The sequence below is a fragment of the Ruditapes philippinarum genome, unplaced genomic scaffold (assembly GCF_026571515.1).
Source record: "Ruditapes philippinarum isolate M1 unplaced genomic scaffold, ASM2657151v2 ctg32_1_1_1_1, whole genome shotgun sequence".
Classification (NCBI taxonomy): domain Eukaryota; kingdom Metazoa; phylum Mollusca; class Bivalvia; order Venerida; family Veneridae; genus Ruditapes; species Ruditapes philippinarum.
Genome location: NW_026860502.1, coordinates 978,502 through 999,955, shown reverse-complemented (window position 1 = coordinate 999,955; position 21,454 = coordinate 978,502). Strand labels below are relative to the sequence as shown.

Below are 21,454 nucleotides of genomic sequence, written 5' to 3'. Positions count from 1 at the left end.
TAAAATAGGCCAACAATAAAAGTATGACGCACAATAATACTACCTGATATGTCGTTAATAGTCTCATCAGTGTATCTAGTTGTACGTATGCTTAATGTAAATTGAATGGTAAAATTATGTTATATGTACTGCTAAATTAGTATTTAAACTTCATGCGTTGTTTGACACTTGTCCCGTATAATATATTGGAAATGTGAAAACTGCATTCATAAGTGACATGCTCGTACGTGTAGATAGAGTAAGCATTTGCTGTATAACGCGTTAGGAACCATAACATTGCTATGGCAGCAATTGTTTCATCATCTGTATCCGGGACCTTCTCCTTCTACACGTTCATTACATTTAAGTATGTTTTCTATCTTCCAGGTTCAATTTAGTTGCTAACATATCTTTCAACTTTTGCTTAGCACTTTTGACATTTCCTTGGAATAGATATGCTTTCAATGTGTTCTTTTGTTAAACATGCTGAATTAGTAATATAGTTCATAAGATAAGATATTATGAAGGAGATTGACCCATTCATATGTAATAAAGAATGAAAAGTTACAAGTTCAAATTGCTATAATACTATGAAAACTGCTTCAACACTAATCAAACTTGGCACAAATGTTGACTGGACCATTGACCTTGCAACAACATGCTCAGGCTTAAATTTTCTGTTACCATGGCAACGAGGGGACATCTCAAAATTGCCAAAAATCACTATTTTGCGTTGATTTTTTCCATCAAAATTGATTTCAAAGTGCTGCAACTTCTCAATGGATTGAGATAGAGTCAAATGCTTTTCAGCGTTGGTTACACGTTACCTTATGATCAATCTGGGGTCATTTACAGCCTCTCACAAGTCCAAAATTTTCTTGGCGATGAGGGGGACTCCGCCCCCCTTCAAACCCCCCAAAACAGAAGGGGGCACATCCCCCTTCTGGTAAACCCCGGATGTATCTTTTGGTTGGGGCCGCGCCGAAAAAAAGGTCACTTTTTTAAACAACATTTCTCAAACAAAAACAAGTGTTTGGGGCCTAAATAAGGCATTTTTTTATCATTTGAGACAACATAAAGGGGGGGGGGCGTGAAAAAGGCGTGTATATGAAGGCAGGGGTTAACAGAAAATAATGAAAATACTTGAAATTACCTTAAATCGCGTTTTTTCATGTTTAAACATGGCCTGTCATATAAATTTGAAGAAAAATTGTTGTATTGTAGATTTTTTGCTTTTTTTTCATTAAAGGGAGATTTTTTGACATGACGGAACTGGAAATATATTTTTTTGAAATTATTACTCCATTTGATGTCGATCTATATTAAAAACTTATGTGCAAAATTTCAGATCATTTGCGTGCTCCGTTTTCCAGAATAATTTATTATTAGTGAAAAATGACCCAAAATCGAAAAGCGTTTCAACGCTTTTCATTCAAATCGGACATGGATTCTGAGAATAGCACAAACATATGATTTTCAATGTATTTCTTGTATATGTCTCGGTTATATTTTATAAATATTTCTGTTTAAAATGTTCCTGTTTATCCATATGAAAAATTGAAATTTAATGTTTTTAGGCTTATAAACCTCAGTGGAGTTCCTTCAATGTCACGTTGCATAAAAATATTAATTTTTGTTCGTTAATATCTGCACGTTTTTCACTTTTTACTTATATGGTTATGGTAAGTGAGTCATGCACTGACTGTATACGTTATCTTGCGTTATAGGTGTATTGCTCATTCGACGTTATACTGGATAAACATCAAGTCACACTCGTATCATTTTGAAGTTCGTTTACCGGAATTAAGCCTTTAAGTTATGAGGGGGAAAGTAGACCGGCTTCTACCGAGATCGGACATTGACCCTATCCTTTTGCTTCACACTGCATTGGGCACCCGCCAAGGCTCATTTCCGATTGAACCGATCATCCTCAGATGGGATTTCCTTATCCTCCATCTAATCCAATGAAATAAAGGATATTTGTTTGTTTTGCATGTAAGATTGAAAAATAATTTCACTGAGTGAACACAAGATGCAATATTTTCACGAGTGGCGTAGCCACGAGTGAAAATATAATAGCTGGTGTTCACGAATGAAATATTTCAATCTTTTATGTTAAACAAATAAATTTTCTTTTTATTTCATGCTTTTTAAGTGATTTTAAGTATTTTTTACTGATTTTGCCGCGTAACGTCGCGCATTCTCCTTTGTGACGTCATCACATCATGACGTCACATCATAAATTTTGAAATATAGTTCTGTTAAAGTTCTTTAATTTTGTAACATTTTTAACATGATGTATGATGACATTGACTTTGTTTTCCTAAAGAAGCAAAATTTACGTATGACGGCATTAATTTCTGCGTGTTATACCATTTAGTTGTGATTTTCTTTTCATCCGCATTCAGATATAGTCCGGCTGCAGTGAAAATTATATTTTTAAATTTCACTAGTGGTTTATCAGAATATAATCATCTGATAATTATATTACAATAAAACACTGGAAAAAATGAAATAAGATTCTATATTTCTATACACGTACAGACAGAATAGTCTTCTAACATATAATAATGTTTAATGAGCCTGATAGATTCTTGTTTGCTTTTACCACTTGATTATGTACCAGTTTCACTTTGATTTACTTTCGAATTCATCTATAAAAATATTCATTGAACTGGTGGAATTGTGTCCCAATTTTCGGAGAGGAAATATATGTGACTGGTCAGAAAAATTTGCAGCCTGACTGGGACACTCGGAAGACCGTACCCCGGATCTACTGACTGAGCTATCCGCCTTCTTACAACATTAACTCCCCAAAATAGTGAAAAGTTGTTACCGTGGCATAAAAAGTTGACAATTCTGAACCGTGACATAATAAATTTATTAAACATTCCAAATCCAACACTGCTTAAAGTTTCTTATAAACATAATGAAAATTCTACAATTACCTATTCCCTTTCCATCAAAAGAACTATTCAACCCAATCCAATCATATCTTGAAATTATTATATGATTCAAACAACATTGAAAGATTAAACACACAAAGAGCATTATGTACAATATACCGTAAACTGAAAGATAAAATTATAACTGGAACAATTTATATGTGTACACGTTTTTAAACGATAAGAACAAATATGAACTGTAAGTATTAAACACACAGACACACTAACAAAAAAACATCAACAATAAACTTTCAGCCGAGAAAAGCCTTTGTCAAAAAGAAGTATTAAACGATTTTAATAACTTGAAGAAGGTTTTTTTCAGCAATCAAGACTTACACTTTTATCACGTTTACTCTGTATCACTATGCAAGACATTTTAAAGGGGAAACTTGACGCAATGTCCAGTGAGATAGTTTAAATAGCGTCTCAATGTTAAATGAATCAGTCGCCAACTTCATGCACTGATATACTCTGTCCAAATATGAAATTATACCTTACGGTAACTTCTTGTGAACTTTAATGATATTTTCAATCTGAAAATAAAGTAGTATATAGCATTTGAAGTAAATTGTTTAATTGAAATATTTTGTTTGATTCTTGTTAAAAAAAGGTTAACTTTTTTCTAATTAAAAGATTAAATATTAAAACATACTTATTTAAAGGGAAGTAGGAAGTTTATTCGATATTTTCACAAGGCACTTTTACATGTCTTACAACAGTTTTGATTTTAAGAATGTTTCCATTTGCGTTTGAATCTTGTCAGCAGTTTGTTAGTTATTGTAGGAATTAGATACGTTTCATGCGTCATAATTTGTCCCGTGTATCATCGAAGTGTAAAACAGAGCAAATGTTCTTATCTAAAGCTGCACGCCGAAATATTTAAAAAAAAATCAATATTGAGAAAAATGTACTAAAAATTTAAGAAAAAATAAAAACATTCAAGATCCAAGTTACATGTATTTGTCATGTTATGTGCGGTTTAAGACTGATTTTGCAATATTTTATTACCATATTTCAACTGCGTTACTAACACAGGAAGGACTATTTTTGCAAATGATGACGACTTTTTGGTAATTTTCTTGGATAATAAGTGCCGATTGCAATATGTGAATTACTTTTTTGTTTACAATATTTTACTTTTAAATACATTTCCAAAGTTTTGATGAAAATTAACATGAATCTGGAGGCGTGCTGCTTTTAACAACATGCATATATTATACTTATAATATCTATCCAACATTTAACATACTAAATGCTTTAACTTTCCTGAAAGTCAGAGACTTAAATATACTCTAATATATGTCTCACTTACCCAAACATAAAAACTATGAGCATCAGTGTTAACCATCCTTACTTGATTTTCGTCGTACATATGAAGGATTTCGGAGGCCTCTTGTACACGATCTTCTCCAATTTCTTGCTTTTCAATTTGTGTCATCTTACTAAGAATAGACACTGCTACAACAGGATCATGAGTTGCTTTCATTCTGGCCTGTATTGAAGCCCAGTCCTAAAGTACATAAAATACACCCTTTTTAGCGTTAAAATCAACATCATCGAAAACCACTCTTACAATTGCAGCATACTGTTTTATTCCGGAACATTTTTGTGTATGTACATTACCCTTGTGTTTGTGATACCAGAAATTTTTACAGGATCAACCATGAGATTATGAAAAGAAACCCCATAATTTGACCATTTATGAATTCTATAAGATAAAGCTTTATACTCTTTAAACTTGTCAGAAGTTATTGTTATGAGCTTTACTCTCATATCGTAAGGAATTAGACCTTGACCCATAATTGATATTGGCCTCCAACCTTTATTCCTAATTTTTAGCTCGACTGTTTCGAAAAAATGATTCCAAGCTATTCCTTCAGTTCGGTTGTAATTCCCGTTGTTGTTCAGAAACTTGAACGTCAGCAGTTTTCTATTTCTAGATGGATTGGCATTTTACATGCACTCAGCAACTTTTTGGACAAGAACTTTATATAGACCATACTTTACATGACCTTGATTCATGAAAGACCTTGATTTTCAAGGTCAATTTTTTCTTGATATTTTGCTATAATATGCTGTTATCTTTTCTATTTATAATTTTATAGTCATCATACTTAAACACAATAATATTTCAGACAATACCTAAGAGTAGACAAAATTAATTAGGACCTTCACTCATCTATGAGATTGACATGTATTTTCCTTGATCTTGCTATTATTGGCAATAATTTTGTTTTTTTTTATGAATGAATTATCTTTAAACATTAGCACAATTACCTTTGAATAAGATGGCTTAGAAGAAGAGATCAAACTCAATTTGACATTGACTCATCAAAGACCTTGACTTTGAAGCAAAGACCTTGACCCTGAAGGTCAAATTATTGTTATTTTGCAGTTGCCATAATTGTCTTTCATTTTGTAATTGATGAATGTATTGTATTTATACGTGTACACAACAACCATTGGGACCAAAAATTAAGAAGATTTAATTGAATTTCATTTTGACACTTAATTAATGAATTTTACTACTGTTGTATGGATTTGTTTTACACTCGGACAAAAGAGACCTTATTACAAAACAATGCATTGAAAATTCAAATATGACATCGACCTTTATTTGAACAAGAAATTGAAGGTCAAATTATTTAAAATGTGCTTAAGCTGTCATAACTTATTTACAGATTTAATTCATACTTGGACAAATGAACAAATATGACGAAACAAACATGTTGATTTTTTCTGATATGATTTTGAACTTTAATTCACCTTAACTGTAAAGGTCAAATTATTGAAATTTGCGTTTATTGCCATATCTTTGTATGCCTACAGATTTGATTCTTACTGGGACAAAACAACACATATGAAAACACCGACAAGTTGAATTATTCTGAAATGTCATTGACTTCTAAGTGATTGGCCATGTTTATTTCTGAAATTGGCCAAATCAACTATAACTTTCTTTATAATTGAAGTATTGTATTTACAATTGGGTATTGCGATAGTTATTGGAATGTAAAGCAGTATATAATGTAATATAATTTATAAATGAAATGTGCCGATGTCGTTGTAAAGAAAGATAAAAAATACCATATTTTTATATTTTGACTCCCCAAGAAGAACCAAAAGTGCTTTGAACGTGTTGTAAACCTCTTCTGGCGCGTGTTTAAGTGCTATAATTTCTTTATGTGCATCTTCTAGTCTCGGAACCATTCTAGCATAACCGCCAAGAGCTTTGATGTCATTCCTTAATTGTTTTACAAAAGTCAGCTCTCCGGACAAAGCATCCTGATCCCTGTACATACTCACAATGGATAACGTTTTGTCGATCACGTGAATATTTCTACGAAGAACACAGTCTCTTAGTTCTGAAAGAACCCGTTTAAATGAATGAAAAACCTCTTTTAAACACACTTTACTTTTCTGTGGTTATCATATCTAATACATCTCAGAATAATTCTCATGCTTTGTTTCCTTAACAAAATGAATCAAATTTAAAAACAAGAGGGACATGATGGCCCTGAAGTCGCTCAACTGTATATAGGCCCGGGAGCGGGGCCAGTATTAACCCCAGGGCTTTTATTTGAACAAACTTGGTAGACACCCATTAGAAGATGTTTCATGCTAAACATCTAAGGTCTAGCTGGTCAATTTTTTTCTTTACACATATAGTTAAAAACAATCTCACACCTGGGGCAGGGCTTGTTTTGACCCAAGGGCTTTTATTTGAAAAATCTTCGTAGACACTTACTAGAAAATGTTTCATGCTTAATGTCTAAACTCTAGCTATTCGTTTTTTTTTTCAAAGAAGATTCCTTTAAGTTTTTGCAATACACATATAAGGAAAATCAATGACCCCCGGGACGGGGCCAATTTTGACCCCAGGGCTTTTATTTGAACAAACTTGGTAGACACTTACTAGAAGATGCTTCGTGCTTAATATCTAAGCTCTACCTATTAGAAGATTTTTTAAGTTTTTGCTATACACATATAAGGAAAATGAATGACCCCTGGGGCGGGGCCAATTTTGACCCCAGGGCTCTTATTTGAACAAACTCGGTAGACATTCATAAAAAACATTTTTCATGCTAAATATCTTAGCACTAGCTCTTTTTACTATTTTCAAGTTTTTACTATATGCATATAGGGAAAATCAGACCCCCTGGGGCGGGGCCAATTTAGACCCCAGGGCTTTTATTTGAACAAACTTGGTAGACACCCATTAGAAGATGTTTCATGCTAAATATCTTACCTCTAGCTCTTTGGGTTCTTTAAAAGAAGATTTTTTAAGTTTTTACTATATGCATATAATGAAAATCAATGACCCCCTGGGGCGGGGCCAATTTTGACAACAGAGCTTTTATTTGAACAAGCTTTGTATACACTCACTAGAAGATGTTTCATGCCAAATATCTAAGCTCTAGCTCTTCGGGTTTTTTAGAAGAAGATATTTAAAGTTTTTTTCTTTTGGTTGCCATGGCAACCCGGGTTCTACATGGAATTAAATTCTTTGAACAATTTTCAAAGGTGACCACCAAAGGAACATTCCTGTGAAGTTTGGATGAAATTGGCTCAGTGGTTTATGATGAGATATCATTTAAAGTAAAAGTTTACGGACGACGGACGGACGCCGGACTAAAAGCGATCACAAAAGCTCACCCTGTGACTTTGTTACAGGTGGGCTAAAAAAGTAATAAAAAAAAACGTCCAGAACGCAGAACGTAAAAAAATGGAAATATTGCTCGGTTCCGACTGACGGTTTAATTTGAGAAAAATGTAATGAAAGTTTTGATTCTTACTGTCCTTGCAGGTCAGGAAAACAAGCATTGAGTTGGCTGTGATCATTTCATCGGCATTGTCGGGTACCTTCTCTTTCTTACACTTAACAATGCACTTTTGTATTTCTTTTATTTGTTTCTTCCACAGTCTTGGCTCCTCAAGTTTTTCAGTCACATCTTTAAGACACTTTTTCGCAAGTTTTACATTTGCCTATAAATATACTCCAATATGTAAAATGCAGGCAACATTTTGGTATTTCTAAATTATGAAAATATAGCGTTATAAATAATAAAATCATAAGAATTTCCCAATTGCCGTACAATGATTTCCGCTCTTAAAAGTAATTATAAAGGCACATTAGACCTTTATACAATTTTGTTTATGAATGATGTTTTGGAATTACTTAAATTTCCTTTAGTATACTTGTTAATTATGAATTGCACTCTGTAGAATTTTAGATGCATGTGTCAATTTTTTCAAAAGATAACTTTATGTCTGAAAGGTTTAGAAAATGTGTCAGAAGTTAGCAACTATATTTCTATAAGGATTGCTTAATAGAATGTAAGGTACTTCAAATCAAAGCAACTTGTAAAATAGCTTAACAAAACATATAGGTTATCCTAAATTACAACCGTACAATTTATCTTTATCAATTTGCCATAAAGAAATAAAATGGCGGATTTGGTTCAGTGTTAAAGAATGCATACTATTCAGAGGCAGTGGCTTGAAAGAAACAACTTTTTTTGTAACGATGTATCTAAGATTTACATTGTTTAACTTCAACATTTTTCCTTCAATCTTACTCGGTAATAAAATCATTATATTTTAAACACATGCGCAGTTGAAAATACACAGCAAACAATATCTGCAATTTCAATACTTCATGTAAAATGTAAGATTTACTTACATGTTCATACTTGTAGGTCAATGTTGATATAAGATAGTGACAGACATTCTCCCACTCACTATCTTGTTTCTTTTTATCCATGTGTTGTATTGACAGACCATATTCTCCACTATCTGGAAGGGAAACGTCGACGACAAGCTGATGTGCGTGTTCTATTTTCTGGACGTGCACGGAATTGTCCAGTTTCTGTCTTCGACCGCTTACTTCACCATGTACAACAGCAGTATATTTTTCTGTCATGTCGCGCAGCTGAAATTTCACGTCTGTCTTCCGGTCAGTTGTACTCACGGGTATGAGCCCACTTGGTTTAGATGGTAATAGAAGGCCAGCTTCTTTTGTTGTAGGTCCTGGACCCCATCCAATTTTACCGCAATCGATAGGCAGTAGGCTACGACCAACCATTTCTTGATTACAGATAAGTCTGAATTCGCATAATGATCTATATCCTGATGTATGTGGACCCCCTCTAATAACTAGTTTGTAGAAACCAGTCCTTGGAAACCTAATGTCAAACGTGAATACTTCAGCAGCTCTTGAATTGAAAACCATTCTAGCATAATCTTCTTCGCCGTCATTTTTCCTTTCATTTCTCTTTGCTTTGTCACCACTTGGTTCAACATCAGGCTCTTTTCTATACAACTCGTAGCTTAATGAAATCAGATGAGCATTACTTGGTTTAGCTTTTAGTTCAATTTTACAGAAGCCATCTTTAGACTCTAAAACACAGTTTTGTTCACTGATTAGCTGAAGGCCGAGATCAAAGAAAGAAAAGTATAAAATAGGTTTCTTTGCAAACTCTACATAAGATGATACCATTGAACGCGTAGGAACAAGTTGCCATTCCTTGTTTTCAGCACAACATTGGTAAATGAACTGCTCTGGATCAGGCATGAAATATCTTTCATCAAAGATATTCTTTTCCGTTCCGGAAGATGCCTTTTCCTTTTTTGACATCGTTTTCCCATCCTCTTCAACTTTTGTCCAATCACCAGACTTATAACCAAACATGGCCCTGCATGTCCAGTAGGCTTGGACAATTTGCCACCCTGTTTCTCCATGTACAGCGTTCCAAGAAGTAAGAGGTTGTGAGCCGTCATCACTCCCCTCTATCTTAACATACCCTTTTATAACAGCACACTGCAGATCAGCTTTTCTGTAATTACGTGATTTATTTAAAATAAATCTTCTGACACTTGCTGATATGACCAGGAAATAAAAAATGACATTAATCATATTATCGTATTATTTGTCCATCATATTTCCTCTGTTTTTTTAATTTAAAATGCGAATTATTAAAATTTATATGATAATGTTAAACAGAATAATTCGAGAAGTAATTTCTTCACATCATTTGGCATATAAGAGTAATATATTCAATATAATTATGACATGTCAACTTTCTTTTAACATATAATGAATGATCAAGCTTCTCAGATAATGAAAAATGTGTTAAAACACATTTAATCATGAACTATTACAAAGTGATCTTTTTTTAACAACTGCCCTAAAATGAAGTATATGTAGTCAAATAATAATCTATAAAATAAAGATGCAAATGGTGAACTTGTACATAGAGATAATTGGTACAAAATTCTAGGATATTTGAGATCCTTCGAGATCAAAATGGAAAATCACTTAGTCTATTCTTAAGATATAATGTTTAGTGGTTTAGTGCTACATATCTCTCACGTCCCTCCCCAGCACCGGCCAAAGTGGTTATCAATCAAATATACTACAAACACTCTAATAAATGATCCCAAAAAACTGTTACACTTCAATCATACCTGCAAAGTATAGCGTAACATGTAGTGTATGACATTTTCTCCTCTTTCAGGTACTGGATTAAGCCTCTGGGTGTGTCTGTGCCCTTTTTGCCATAGCTTTTCCCCTCTAGTTTCTGCCGGCTTAGCCATACAAGAATAGCTCTTGCTGTTTTGATCTTTATATATGGATCGTGCAACAACGGCTTCTTCAAATACCCGATAAGTTCTTCAAAGGAATCAAGTAACTTTGGATCAGCCTGCGGATAGTATAACCCGGAGAAAATAAATGTAAATACATTTTACGAACTTGTGTATATGTAAAACAGTATATTTCACTCACTATTTCTGTAACAAACATGTAAATTGGCATACTCAAAGAGATTTCGTAACAAGCTCAGAATATCTTAAAAACTGTCTGAAAGTTACTAGAAATATCAAAACTTGACTTCTACCTGATTTTATACAGCGATATACATATATATGAAATTCTTCCGAGGTATGCTTTCAAAAAACGGTCATTCAATCAACAGGACATCATACTCGTGTTATTATAGTTGAAGGGACTCCACTGACGTTTTGACATGACAGAATTGGGACATAGTTTCCTTGATTTTTGTACAACTGTTTGGACTAATTATTTAAATGCAATCATTTTTTATTTCGATATTTTATTGATGCTCAAATCCGGCTAGGAGCGACTAAAAATTCAACTTTCATTTTTTTCTGATAATATTTATTTGTTATCCTTTGCCTCTATTTAAAGTGCTTCACATTTTTTTAATTTTACGTTTTTAGGAATTTGGATCACAATGGAGTTCCTTTATTAGATCTACATTACATAAACGGATTCATAATTCAAAATTTATTTCATGAAATACTTCTAACCACTAGTTTTCTACATAAAGATAAATATCAACCCAACGTTTGCTAAACCTACGTGTTCATAGCGTTACTTTCGTCATTCAGTAAAATATGTCAAGAATAGAAGACAGAGGAGAAAAGTCAATGGAAGACAATTATACCATCCTAGCATGATTGTCGATCATAGCAAACGGGAAAGCCAATCTTTTATCAGCAGCAGCAGCAGCAGCAGTATGTGGGCGACCTGTCGCTTCATCGTCGACATATTCATCTGACATCGTGTTCAGGTCCAATGTAATAAGGTTCAAATTCTTCAGTAATTCTGCGTCATCGCTTCCATTATTAAAAGTATTTGTTAACCAGCGTTCTTTGCACTCGAAAATATCATGCAACGGGATGGGACTTGTTGGAGCTGGATATCCAACCTCGGTGCTTGAAAGGTCAATCTGAATAAGAGTTTTCATGATAATATAAATATATATAACATTCAATGCAATTGCATTTATCGTCCGCCGTTAAAGACAAGGATATCGAGCAAAAACAGCTCGGCTTTAACAGAGCTCGGCTGATTTTTGAAATGAACACCATAAGCTGGATGTTCCCGAAAGTGACAACAGCCAATATTTGATTTTTTTTTCACATTTTACATACTGATTATAGTTAGATAATAAATAACGAAAAAATACATATTCTATATAGATCTTTTTCTAACACACACAACTATCTGGATCGCGGCAGAATAACGACAACTTGAGCTCGCAATTTATTTATGAAAGGCGCTGGAATTATGTCATTTTATATTTAATCTTACACGGGTCTAAAATAACTTTATCAGGCACCAGTGCAAACACTAGAAAATCAGATTGAAGATGTATGAAAAAACCAACATGAAGCAAATTTACTTAATGCATTTTTCATATTTTGCTCGTGATTAAACTGTTACCATAATTCATAAGTACTCGTATGATGTTTAAATTATCAACATCCGCTACTATTTAGAAAATAACATACAATTATCTTTGTTTGGTATCTCCCTTTGCTCACGAGCAAGGCAACTCGATAGTTAAGCCTATATTTTTTTTTTATTTCATAATTTTTTTTTATTTTGATTTTTTTGCTGTTGAAAATTGTATCTATATTTAGATATGAACACAATTAATACATTGAATAAAATAGAAATTATTATTTTTCATTTCATCAGATTCGTTCATTTACTCTTTAAAAGAGAATATCTAATTTCATACCTCGTCAACACTTTCTTCAGTTTTCGACGGTATATGAGCAATATTTCCCATTGCTGAAAATTGTCGCTGTTTGTCAGCCTTCCGAAATACTTGTTTTATCTATGAATGTTCTGTAGAAATGTCAAATAGAGTCTTCTTTTAAATAATTACTGTATACAAAAATTTTATATTTTAAATGAAAAAAAAAAAACGTCTATACATTACAAATAAGACTATTAAACGGCACACTGTACCTTATAAATGAATTCTTTATAAAAGCCTAAACAGGAGTTTTAAACCGTTTAAATAATAGTTTTATAGCTTTTTTTAGATGCTTCTCACACGGAGAAAGTAGCTCATAACGTGAAATTATTTGTCATGAAAATAACAAAATGTAATCAAGGTATTCTGATTTCCATTCATTGTATTTTTAATAATTGTCAAAATGCAACAGGAGCATAAGATGGTTCAGGTAAGTGGCCAAAGCAAAATCTTTTGAAAAATGAAAATAGAAGCATTCCTGTGACATGATTGGCCTTTATAAACAATACATACATGTATTTTTAACTATATAATAAAGCCGTTCGTTAACTAAAAAGGTAAAGCGTTAGACTGTGAATCGGGTTAGACGGCGCAAGTCACTTTCGTTGTGATTGATGATCATAGCGTCTTTTCTACGGTCATCTGCTCTGTATCTCTGCTATAGGATGTACAGAAGTTTCAGTTCGTTTCGAAAGTGATGGCAACTAGTACTGGTAAACTGCTTGACAGCTTGTCCGTTTATCCATACATTAACATCTATATGGTTAACTTTGGAATCCGATAATTACCAACAAACGCCAATTGAATAATCATGTTTTAGGTCTATGTTTCAACATGCTAAAATTTCTAAACATAATGTTTACTTTCCTTGCAAGCAGTTGCTATTGACAAACGGACTTCAAGTGTTTTTTTCGCAACCTAAAATGCAGTATTACAAGGCCCTTTACTGCTGTATGCCCCTAACTACTGTGGGTCTGAACCCCGCCAGAAATTTTGAACCTTTCATGTGTGGAAGCTATACAAGAAGCTTACGGAACGTCGGTTATTCTCCCAATGTGCATGAAATACTGCACGGAAAAGAACAAGAGTTCTTCATCCACCAGTCAAGCTCGAAAGTTTCCATGTGGCATTTACTGTGTTGGTGCGATGTCAAAACCTCATTAAAATATATAGCTCATTTTTACATTTCGTAATCCATTAAAAAATGCAGTATTTAACACACCAGTTACACAGAGAAATCGGTGAGTTTACAGTAGTTTCTTTAACCCAATTTTGGAGTGAACCGATTACAACGCATTTAACAGAGAAATATTGGTCACATGATTTTATCCTTTAAACTGTTATTTGGGAAAGATAAATTTTGTCTGTAAAAATACCGATTAAAATATTTGAAATTGTCGATCTGTGAAAATGTTTACAAATAAACATGTCTTCAACCGACTTCACCGATGGGTCACTAATAAGCAAGCGATCAAGCAATACAACAATGGAAGAAAGATGAAATTATATAAAAAAACAGAATTCATCATCGAACCTTCGACCAACCGATCCGATGGCGGACGCCTTAACCACTAGACCAACGGTACCGGTCTATATGTGATCATTCAATATCGCTAACCTGTCATCGATTGATTAATAAAATTTGTAAAGTTTGTTGCTTAATTTGTATTCTACGGCTGCTGATCGGTTACCTGACGGTTTTGATCGGGAACAGGTCTGATATCGTGATTTATCAATCGGTTCCTTGTCGGCGTTTGATAGATGATGTAGGGCGTTGCTTATTATTAAATCGATCGTCTGATGCTGATCCATGAACAGTATCATTTTGTGACTTCATCAACTACCAACAACCGTTATTTTTACTGATAAACATATTTCCATCACGACGTTCGTATAAACAGAAAACCAGAAATAGATTTACGCATGACAACGATAAAAAACAATGAATAGCTGTAAATGTAAATGACCAATTTGAAACCGACCGTCTGTGTAACTGGTTCAAGCTACTTATAGCCATTGGTGTTTGGTCGGTAGTATTTTATGCCCATGCCCCCCCCCCCCTCCCTGCCAAAAAAATGTAATGAATCGATGACAATGTTTGTATTTACCGATTTGTCACCTGAAAGATAACATGTTTAAAAAATTTTATAGGTGAATATATTTTACAAATACCGATTGACAACCCGTCTACATGTGTTGTCCCCGATGGATAGTTACCACTGATAGAAACATATCTTCCGTTTTGACCGGTATTTAAAGTGATTCTATCTACGATCAATCACTTATCGCTAACAACCTTTTAAACAGAAATCCAGTAATACAATCACTCATGACAACCGATCAAATTAGCGGGTTACGTAAAATGAAATGACTGGTTTGGTAACGGTCGTGTAATTGCGATTTTAAGTGCTATTATTTATGATACTTAAATGTGCTTTTTAGAAATAAGTGCAGAAAAAATCATTGAAGTGCGAATGTTGACTCACTTGCTTGTATGAAAGATGTATACATTCTTATACAAGTGTCCAAAAATTATAAATCACCTCTTCTTAATACATTTTTTTTAATTTTTTAAACGTGAACATATAACTAAAATTTGTCTGGGATTTGTATGACAAATTTCAAAGAGGAAGTCAGAATAAAGATTTGTCTTCTGATAAAAACGATCTGTTAAATGAACCGGTGATTAAAAAGTATTAGTTTATAAATCACATTCATTTTATTAAACAATAGAGCTTTCAGCCATATTATATGTCAATGTTTGTCACATGAATGAATATAACACGGAAGTAAAGACATAATTGTGTTAAAGCTGACACAAATACAAAGATAACCGTTCTAGCTTAACAAATGTTTTCAATCCCTTATAAATGATTTTTATGTTTGTGTTTTAAATCTCTCACTTCATGAATGCAATGTACACCTTTAATCAGTGATTTATCACATAAGTTAGATCTAATGGGTGTTAAAATCTTTCAATTTCCAAATATTTGGGATTCAATCAATAGGTTAATCAAGTACAGACAAGAGGAAGAGTGAATATTTTGTTCTGTAAAGCACACATTTATTTAGTTGATACGTTGTTTTTATTGTCCATTACCAACCAAAGAATCTGAAAATGGTCTATCTCATATCTTATTAAAATTATATCAACAATAATATTCGTACCTAAATAACATTTCACGGATATTTAGTGCTTATTCGTAAAACCCATTAAACACAAAAACAAATCAAAACTACATTCTCCAATATGTTGCTAAAAAATAAGCAATTCATTGGTACGGTGTCCATATGGATTGTCCAAATTAGTTTAAGAATTATGACTGTATCTTTGTTATTTTGTTTATTTGCTCGAGTGTCTTTGGCGTTGTTGTTCGGGTTAAGTTCTTCTTCTTGTTGTTTTTTGTTGTATTTTTGTTTTTATTTAATGTTAATTGTTACAAATAATATATAATAATAGTTTCAATATCATTTTAATACATGAACCATTTACAAAATGAATACCGATGTCACCTTTTTATACAGTTTAAGAATGTTTTGTGAAAATGTACATATACATACACAACAAAAAAATGAGGAATCGTCTGATTTTGTTTGAATCACGCATTAATTATAATTCGAAAGTGTATATCGCCGAATTTTATATCCCAAAGGAATCTTTCAGATCTTTGTGGTATGATCATTTTATACTCAAATGGCATATTTTTAATGTGATTACATACTTTTATGACTTTGGGTCATACTCACGATAGTGACCCTAAATTATAAACTCATTGTCTTAGTTTTTATCAAGTTACTTTGTAAATGGCGTCATTATCACATGTATAAAATGAAATGTGTACATGTGATTTCTTTGATATGTATAATTATTTATTCCAAGTCATAAGAACTAATTTTTAACATTCGATATTAAAACCATCAAAACATGAATGGTGCGGACTGTTAATTATCGTATGTAATGAATTAATATAAAAACATAATCTTTCTCCCTCAGTACAGTGAAATACTTGTGACTGTCTTTGAAAATGTACACAAACTATTCCAGCGGCAATGGTTCTGTCTTAGACAGAATATACCTGTGAGAGAACAGGAAAAGGTAAGCGTAATGAAATAGTATATGAAGTTGTATCTTGCAGTCTAAGCATTTTCAGGTGTTTGTGAATCTTGCTGCTTTATGTCATGTACATTTATCACGTTTTCAATCTGAAAATAAATACAATCAAAACACATCTGAATACAATTGAAGGTACATAATTATACTTTCGTTAAAAAAAACACAATATGCGTATTTTTAACATAATGTTAAAATGGAAGGAAGACCTCTTATAAGAGGTATGCCAAAAAAAAGTTAGAAAATAAGACTCGGTTTTATCGAGGCAGTAAGGCAGTTTATGACAAAGGAAAAAACGTGCACTATCTCTCACACGCTTAGTTTATGTGAACATTTTACATGTGACTGTACTGTTAATTAAAAATTGCACAATATAAAGGAATACATATCAGAAATGTAAAGGAAAATCATTTATTATATACTTAAAAATGAAATATTTTGAAATATTGATGAAATAAAATGCGTAGTTATTTTTCATTTCATTTGCCATATTTCACTGATGTCTTACCGGACTATTTTCATGTAAATTCTGCCAATTCATGAAATTAAAGGAGAAATATTTCAAATTTAAAGTCATTGAATATAAAAAGCGTATAATAAACAGAGAATTCAAGTTTTTTTCTATAAATAAGGGATTTCTCGAGGCTGCCACCACTCATGAAATATTTATTTTCATATCGATGAAAATAGATCCTGTATTTATAGAAAAAAGTTGAATATCATCTATATACTACATGTACATTAACTTAAAAATAAATGTCCCACTTAAAAATATAAGGGACAAACCATACTTTGCAATGCTAGATTCTTATTTCATTATGAATGAATACAATTAAACAAGGCTTATATAGTGCTTACCCATATATAAAAGCTGTGCGCATCGCCGTTCACTTTCCTGACGTCGTCTTCCTTAAATCGGTGGAGTATATTTACAGCCTTTTCCAATCTATCTTGGCTTATTTCCTGTCTTTGAATACGTCTCATTTTACCTAAGACAGATGTTTCTGCAGTATGCGTTGAAGCCTTCATCTTAGATTGTATATCAGGCCAGTTCTACAATGTATATATTTGTTATTATTATTATCATTTTGATTATTATTATTATTATTATTATTATTTTAGTATTATTATTATAGTTAACATTATTATTATTATTATTATTATTATTATCATTATTATCATTATTATTATTATTATTATTATTATTATTATCATTATTATCATTATTATTATTATTATTATTATCCTTGTCATATTTTCCAATATAGAACGTCATTTAATCTACTCAGATGCCCGGCCAAGACAAAATTAATGCACCCAGTGGGACACTTGAGGTCGTCTTCCAACTATAAAGCTGCAAAGTCGCCATGGCACCATTTACACAAATACAAAATATTTGTACGCGTATTCTTTACATTGCATGGGTTTTTAAGTAGTTTAAAACAAGTTCACCTCTAAATTTTGCTCAGTGTCACCTAGCAACACAAGAAGCGCCTTGAAGGTATTGTGAACTTCATAAGGAGCATGTTTCAATGCAACGATTTCTTTATTGGCTTCCTCCAGTTTTGGAACTTGTCTTGCAAAACCTCTTAATGCAACAATGTCTTCTTCTAATTCTTTTACTCCTTTAATTTCCTTCGTTAATGCATCCTGATTTTTGTACTGACTGACTATCAACAGCGTTTTCCGGATTACGTGCAAGTTTCTCCTTAAAATACAGTCTCGTAACCCTGCAATACACAATAAAAACATTCAGAAAACAACAATATCAACAACAACAAACAAAAATGGAACGGAAATGATAAAAACAACATGTTATGAGTCCACGTGGAAAGATAATAATTGATTTTTCTAGTATGTAAACAAATGTAACTCAATCGCGTGAACATATTTGTATTAAAGTAACTTTTTCACATTTACTTCACAGAAATATATATGTGTTGATCCTTTTTAACTTGAAGTTATATCTTACTCTATTTTGTAAAAACAATTTTCTACCATCTATGAGCATTTCTAAGCATGTGCGAAACATTTATTTTTTGTTACAAAATTTAGTATTAGTGCAATGAATTATTTGAAATAGGCCGATAGTTTAACTATAAAAATATGATACATAATTAGACTACATGATGTGCATTTAATAGTGTCAACAGAGTTGTTTGTACGTTTAATGTAACATGAAAGACTGTGTGGACCTATATACTATCTGATCAAACATACGCTGTCGGATGCAGATCATTGGAATTGTGGTATTGTTAACTTGATATCAACATTGAAAAGCTCAAAATTGGCAGATGAATAGAGTAGGAAAGCATGCTTTGGACTTACGGTCTTTACACGTTAGGAACCATACCATTGCTGTGGCAGCAATAATTTCATCATCTGTATCCGGGACCTTCTCCTTTTTACACCGTTCAATACATTTTAGTATTTCGTCTATCTGTTCCTTCCATCTTCTAGGTTCCATATTTGCTGCTACCGCATCTTTTAACTTTTGCTTAGCATTTTTGACATTTGCCTTAAAAATTAAACAATAGACATGTTTGAAATCTCTTCTTTTGATAAATAACTGAATATTGCAATAAAGGTTGGATGATTTTAATGGGTATACTTATATGCATGTGTTTCTGAAAGCTTTTTTATAGAATTATTTAATCTGTTCCACTGTTTAGTTTTTTATGTCATGCATTATTTTCATTTTACAGCAATTAATGTCATATTGTGTATGCTTTAATTTTTTTTGATAATTAATGATATATCGGTGTTATTTTTACAGAGAATTTACTTACGCGTTCTGGTTTGTATGCTAATGTGGAGACAAGATAGTTACAGACATTCTTCCCTTGCTTGTCGCGAGACCTTGATTCTTTGTGTTGTATAGAAAGGCCATACTCGCCTTTTCCGGGAATATTTATAATTATAATAATCTGGTGTAGGTGTTTATTTTTCTTTATTTCTATGTTTTCATCCTCCAACTGTTTTCTACGCCCGTCAACCTCACCGTGTACGACCGCAGTGTACTGTTCCTTCATGTCACGCAGTTGAAATTTTACTTCAGTTTTTCTGTCATTTTCGTTCACAGGAATTAAGCCACTTGGTTTAGAGGGCATGAGAAGACCGGCTTCTACCGAGACCGGACCTGGACCCCATCCTATCTCATCACATTCTATTGGAAGAAGGTTGCGGTCCTTCATCTCTTGATCACATATAAGCTTGAATTCGCAGAGACGTAGCGCAGCAGATTTATACGGACCTCCGTATATTACCAGTTTATACACACCGGTTTCTGGAAACCTTATATCAAAAGTAAACATTTCAGCAGCTCTTGAATTAAAGACCATTCTTGCAACATTGCCTTCCGTGTTAAATATTGAATAGGAATCAGAATCTATTTCCTTTTGGAAGAGTTCGTATTTAAGTACAATCATATGAGCATTTGCTGTCCTTGCCTTCATTTCAACTTTACAAAACCCTTCTTTGCTATGCAATACACACTTTGGGTCACTAACAAGCGTAAATCCGACACCAAAAAATGGCGGGAAGAGATATGCTTTTTGTATAAACTCGTCGACGGATGATACACATGACTGCGGGGAAACAAGCTGCCAGTCTTTTTCTATAGCACAGCATTCGTAAATAAATTCCTCAGGATTTGGCATAAAATATCGATCAGTAAATGTATTTCTTGCCACACCATGTGATGCCTTTTCTGTTTGACGCATTGTTTTACCATCTTTTTCAACTTTTATCCATCCACCAAGCTTGTGACCAAATAGAGCCCGACATACCCAAAATGGGTGCACGATTTGCCATCCCATTTCCACGTATACAGCACACCATGTTGTCTCCGGCACAGTAGTGTCCCCTGGCTCATAACTAGCAGCTTTAACATGTCCTTTGATGGTAATACATTGTAAGCCTGCTTTTCTGAAAAAAGAAACAAAATGAAAACGTTTCTCATTTTGGCATTCATCTTTATGTTCAGATATTTCTAACACTGAAGTAAATATAAATCAAATATATTATTATTATTATTATTATTATTATTATTATTATTATTATTATTATTATTATTATTATCATTATTATTATAACTATTATTATTATTATTATTATTATTATTATTATTATTATTATTATTATCATTATTATTAAAATTATTATTAGTATTATTATTATTATTATTATTATTATTATAATCATTATTATTATTACTATTATTATTATCATCATTATCATTATAACTAGTATTGCGCTTTAACTCTGAAAGTGGGCATATGATACGACAAACATCAAGAAGAAAAACACCAACAACAATAGATTTATACATGTGTAAACCTTAAGTGCCGTGTGGCAGCGTGAGGGATGTTGCACTTATTCATTATCCCTCATGTACAGACTCAATCAAACCGAGTCTGCAATTCTTATGTTATTTTGTTGTGATTAATGCTTCCGAGGGATCACTTTGTTTCCAGAATTAAATAATGCACACATTGCATGCTATAGAAATTAATATCCAGGTACTTTTTTGTGTACACTCTTCAAAACAGGGTATCATATTAGAAAAGTCCAAATACTATATTTACGAATATAAGAGCTTGATAGCATAGTTAAGCATACCTGCATAATATTGTATAGCACGTTGTATATGTCATTTTTTTCTTCCTTAAGGTACTGAAGTAGACCACGTGGTGTGTCGAGACTCTTTTCCCCATATTTTACGCCTTCTATTTTCTGTTGACTTAGCCATATAACGATAGCTCTCGCTGTTTTAGCCTTAGAGTATTTGTCTTCTTTTAAAGGTTCCGTGAGATACTTCACAAACTCTTCAAACGAATCCAATAATA

General features: G+C 32.7%; 2 protein-coding genes across 2 annotated transcripts; both read right to left on the bottom strand.

Annotated features, from left to right (window-relative positions):
- Window positions 1-2,845: 2,845 nt before the first annotated feature.
- On the bottom strand, window positions 2,846-15,138 carry LOC132760353 (lim and transglutaminase domain protein ltd-1-like). The gene is made up of 9 exons (XM_060752334.1): window positions 14,983-15,138; window positions 12,476-12,585; window positions 11,393-11,677; window positions 10,392-10,627; window positions 8,608-9,760; window positions 7,721-7,910; window positions 6,012-6,289; window positions 4,237-4,434; window positions 2,846-3,457 (listed from the first exon to the last, which is right to left on the bottom strand). The coding sequence occupies exons 2-9, from the start codon at window positions 12,524-12,526 to the stop codon at window positions 3,419-3,421; spliced, it is 2,430 nt and encodes an 809-aa protein (XP_060608317.1). The 5' UTR covers window positions 12,527-12,585; window positions 14,983-15,138; the 3' UTR covers window positions 2,846-3,418.
- An 812-nt stretch (window positions 15,139-15,950) lies between these two features.
- Window positions 15,951-21,454, bottom strand: LOC132760352 (lim and transglutaminase domain protein ltd-1-like). The gene is made up of 6 exons (XM_060752333.1): window positions 21,228-21,454; window positions 19,397-20,534; window positions 18,936-19,125; window positions 18,060-18,337; window positions 17,466-17,660; window positions 15,951-16,699 (listed from the first exon to the last, which is right to left on the bottom strand). Exons 1-6 carry the CDS (start codon window positions 21,320-21,322, stop codon window positions 16,634-16,636), a joined length of 1,962 nt encoding a protein of 653 aa, XP_060608316.1. The 5' UTR covers window positions 21,323-21,454; the 3' UTR covers window positions 15,951-16,633.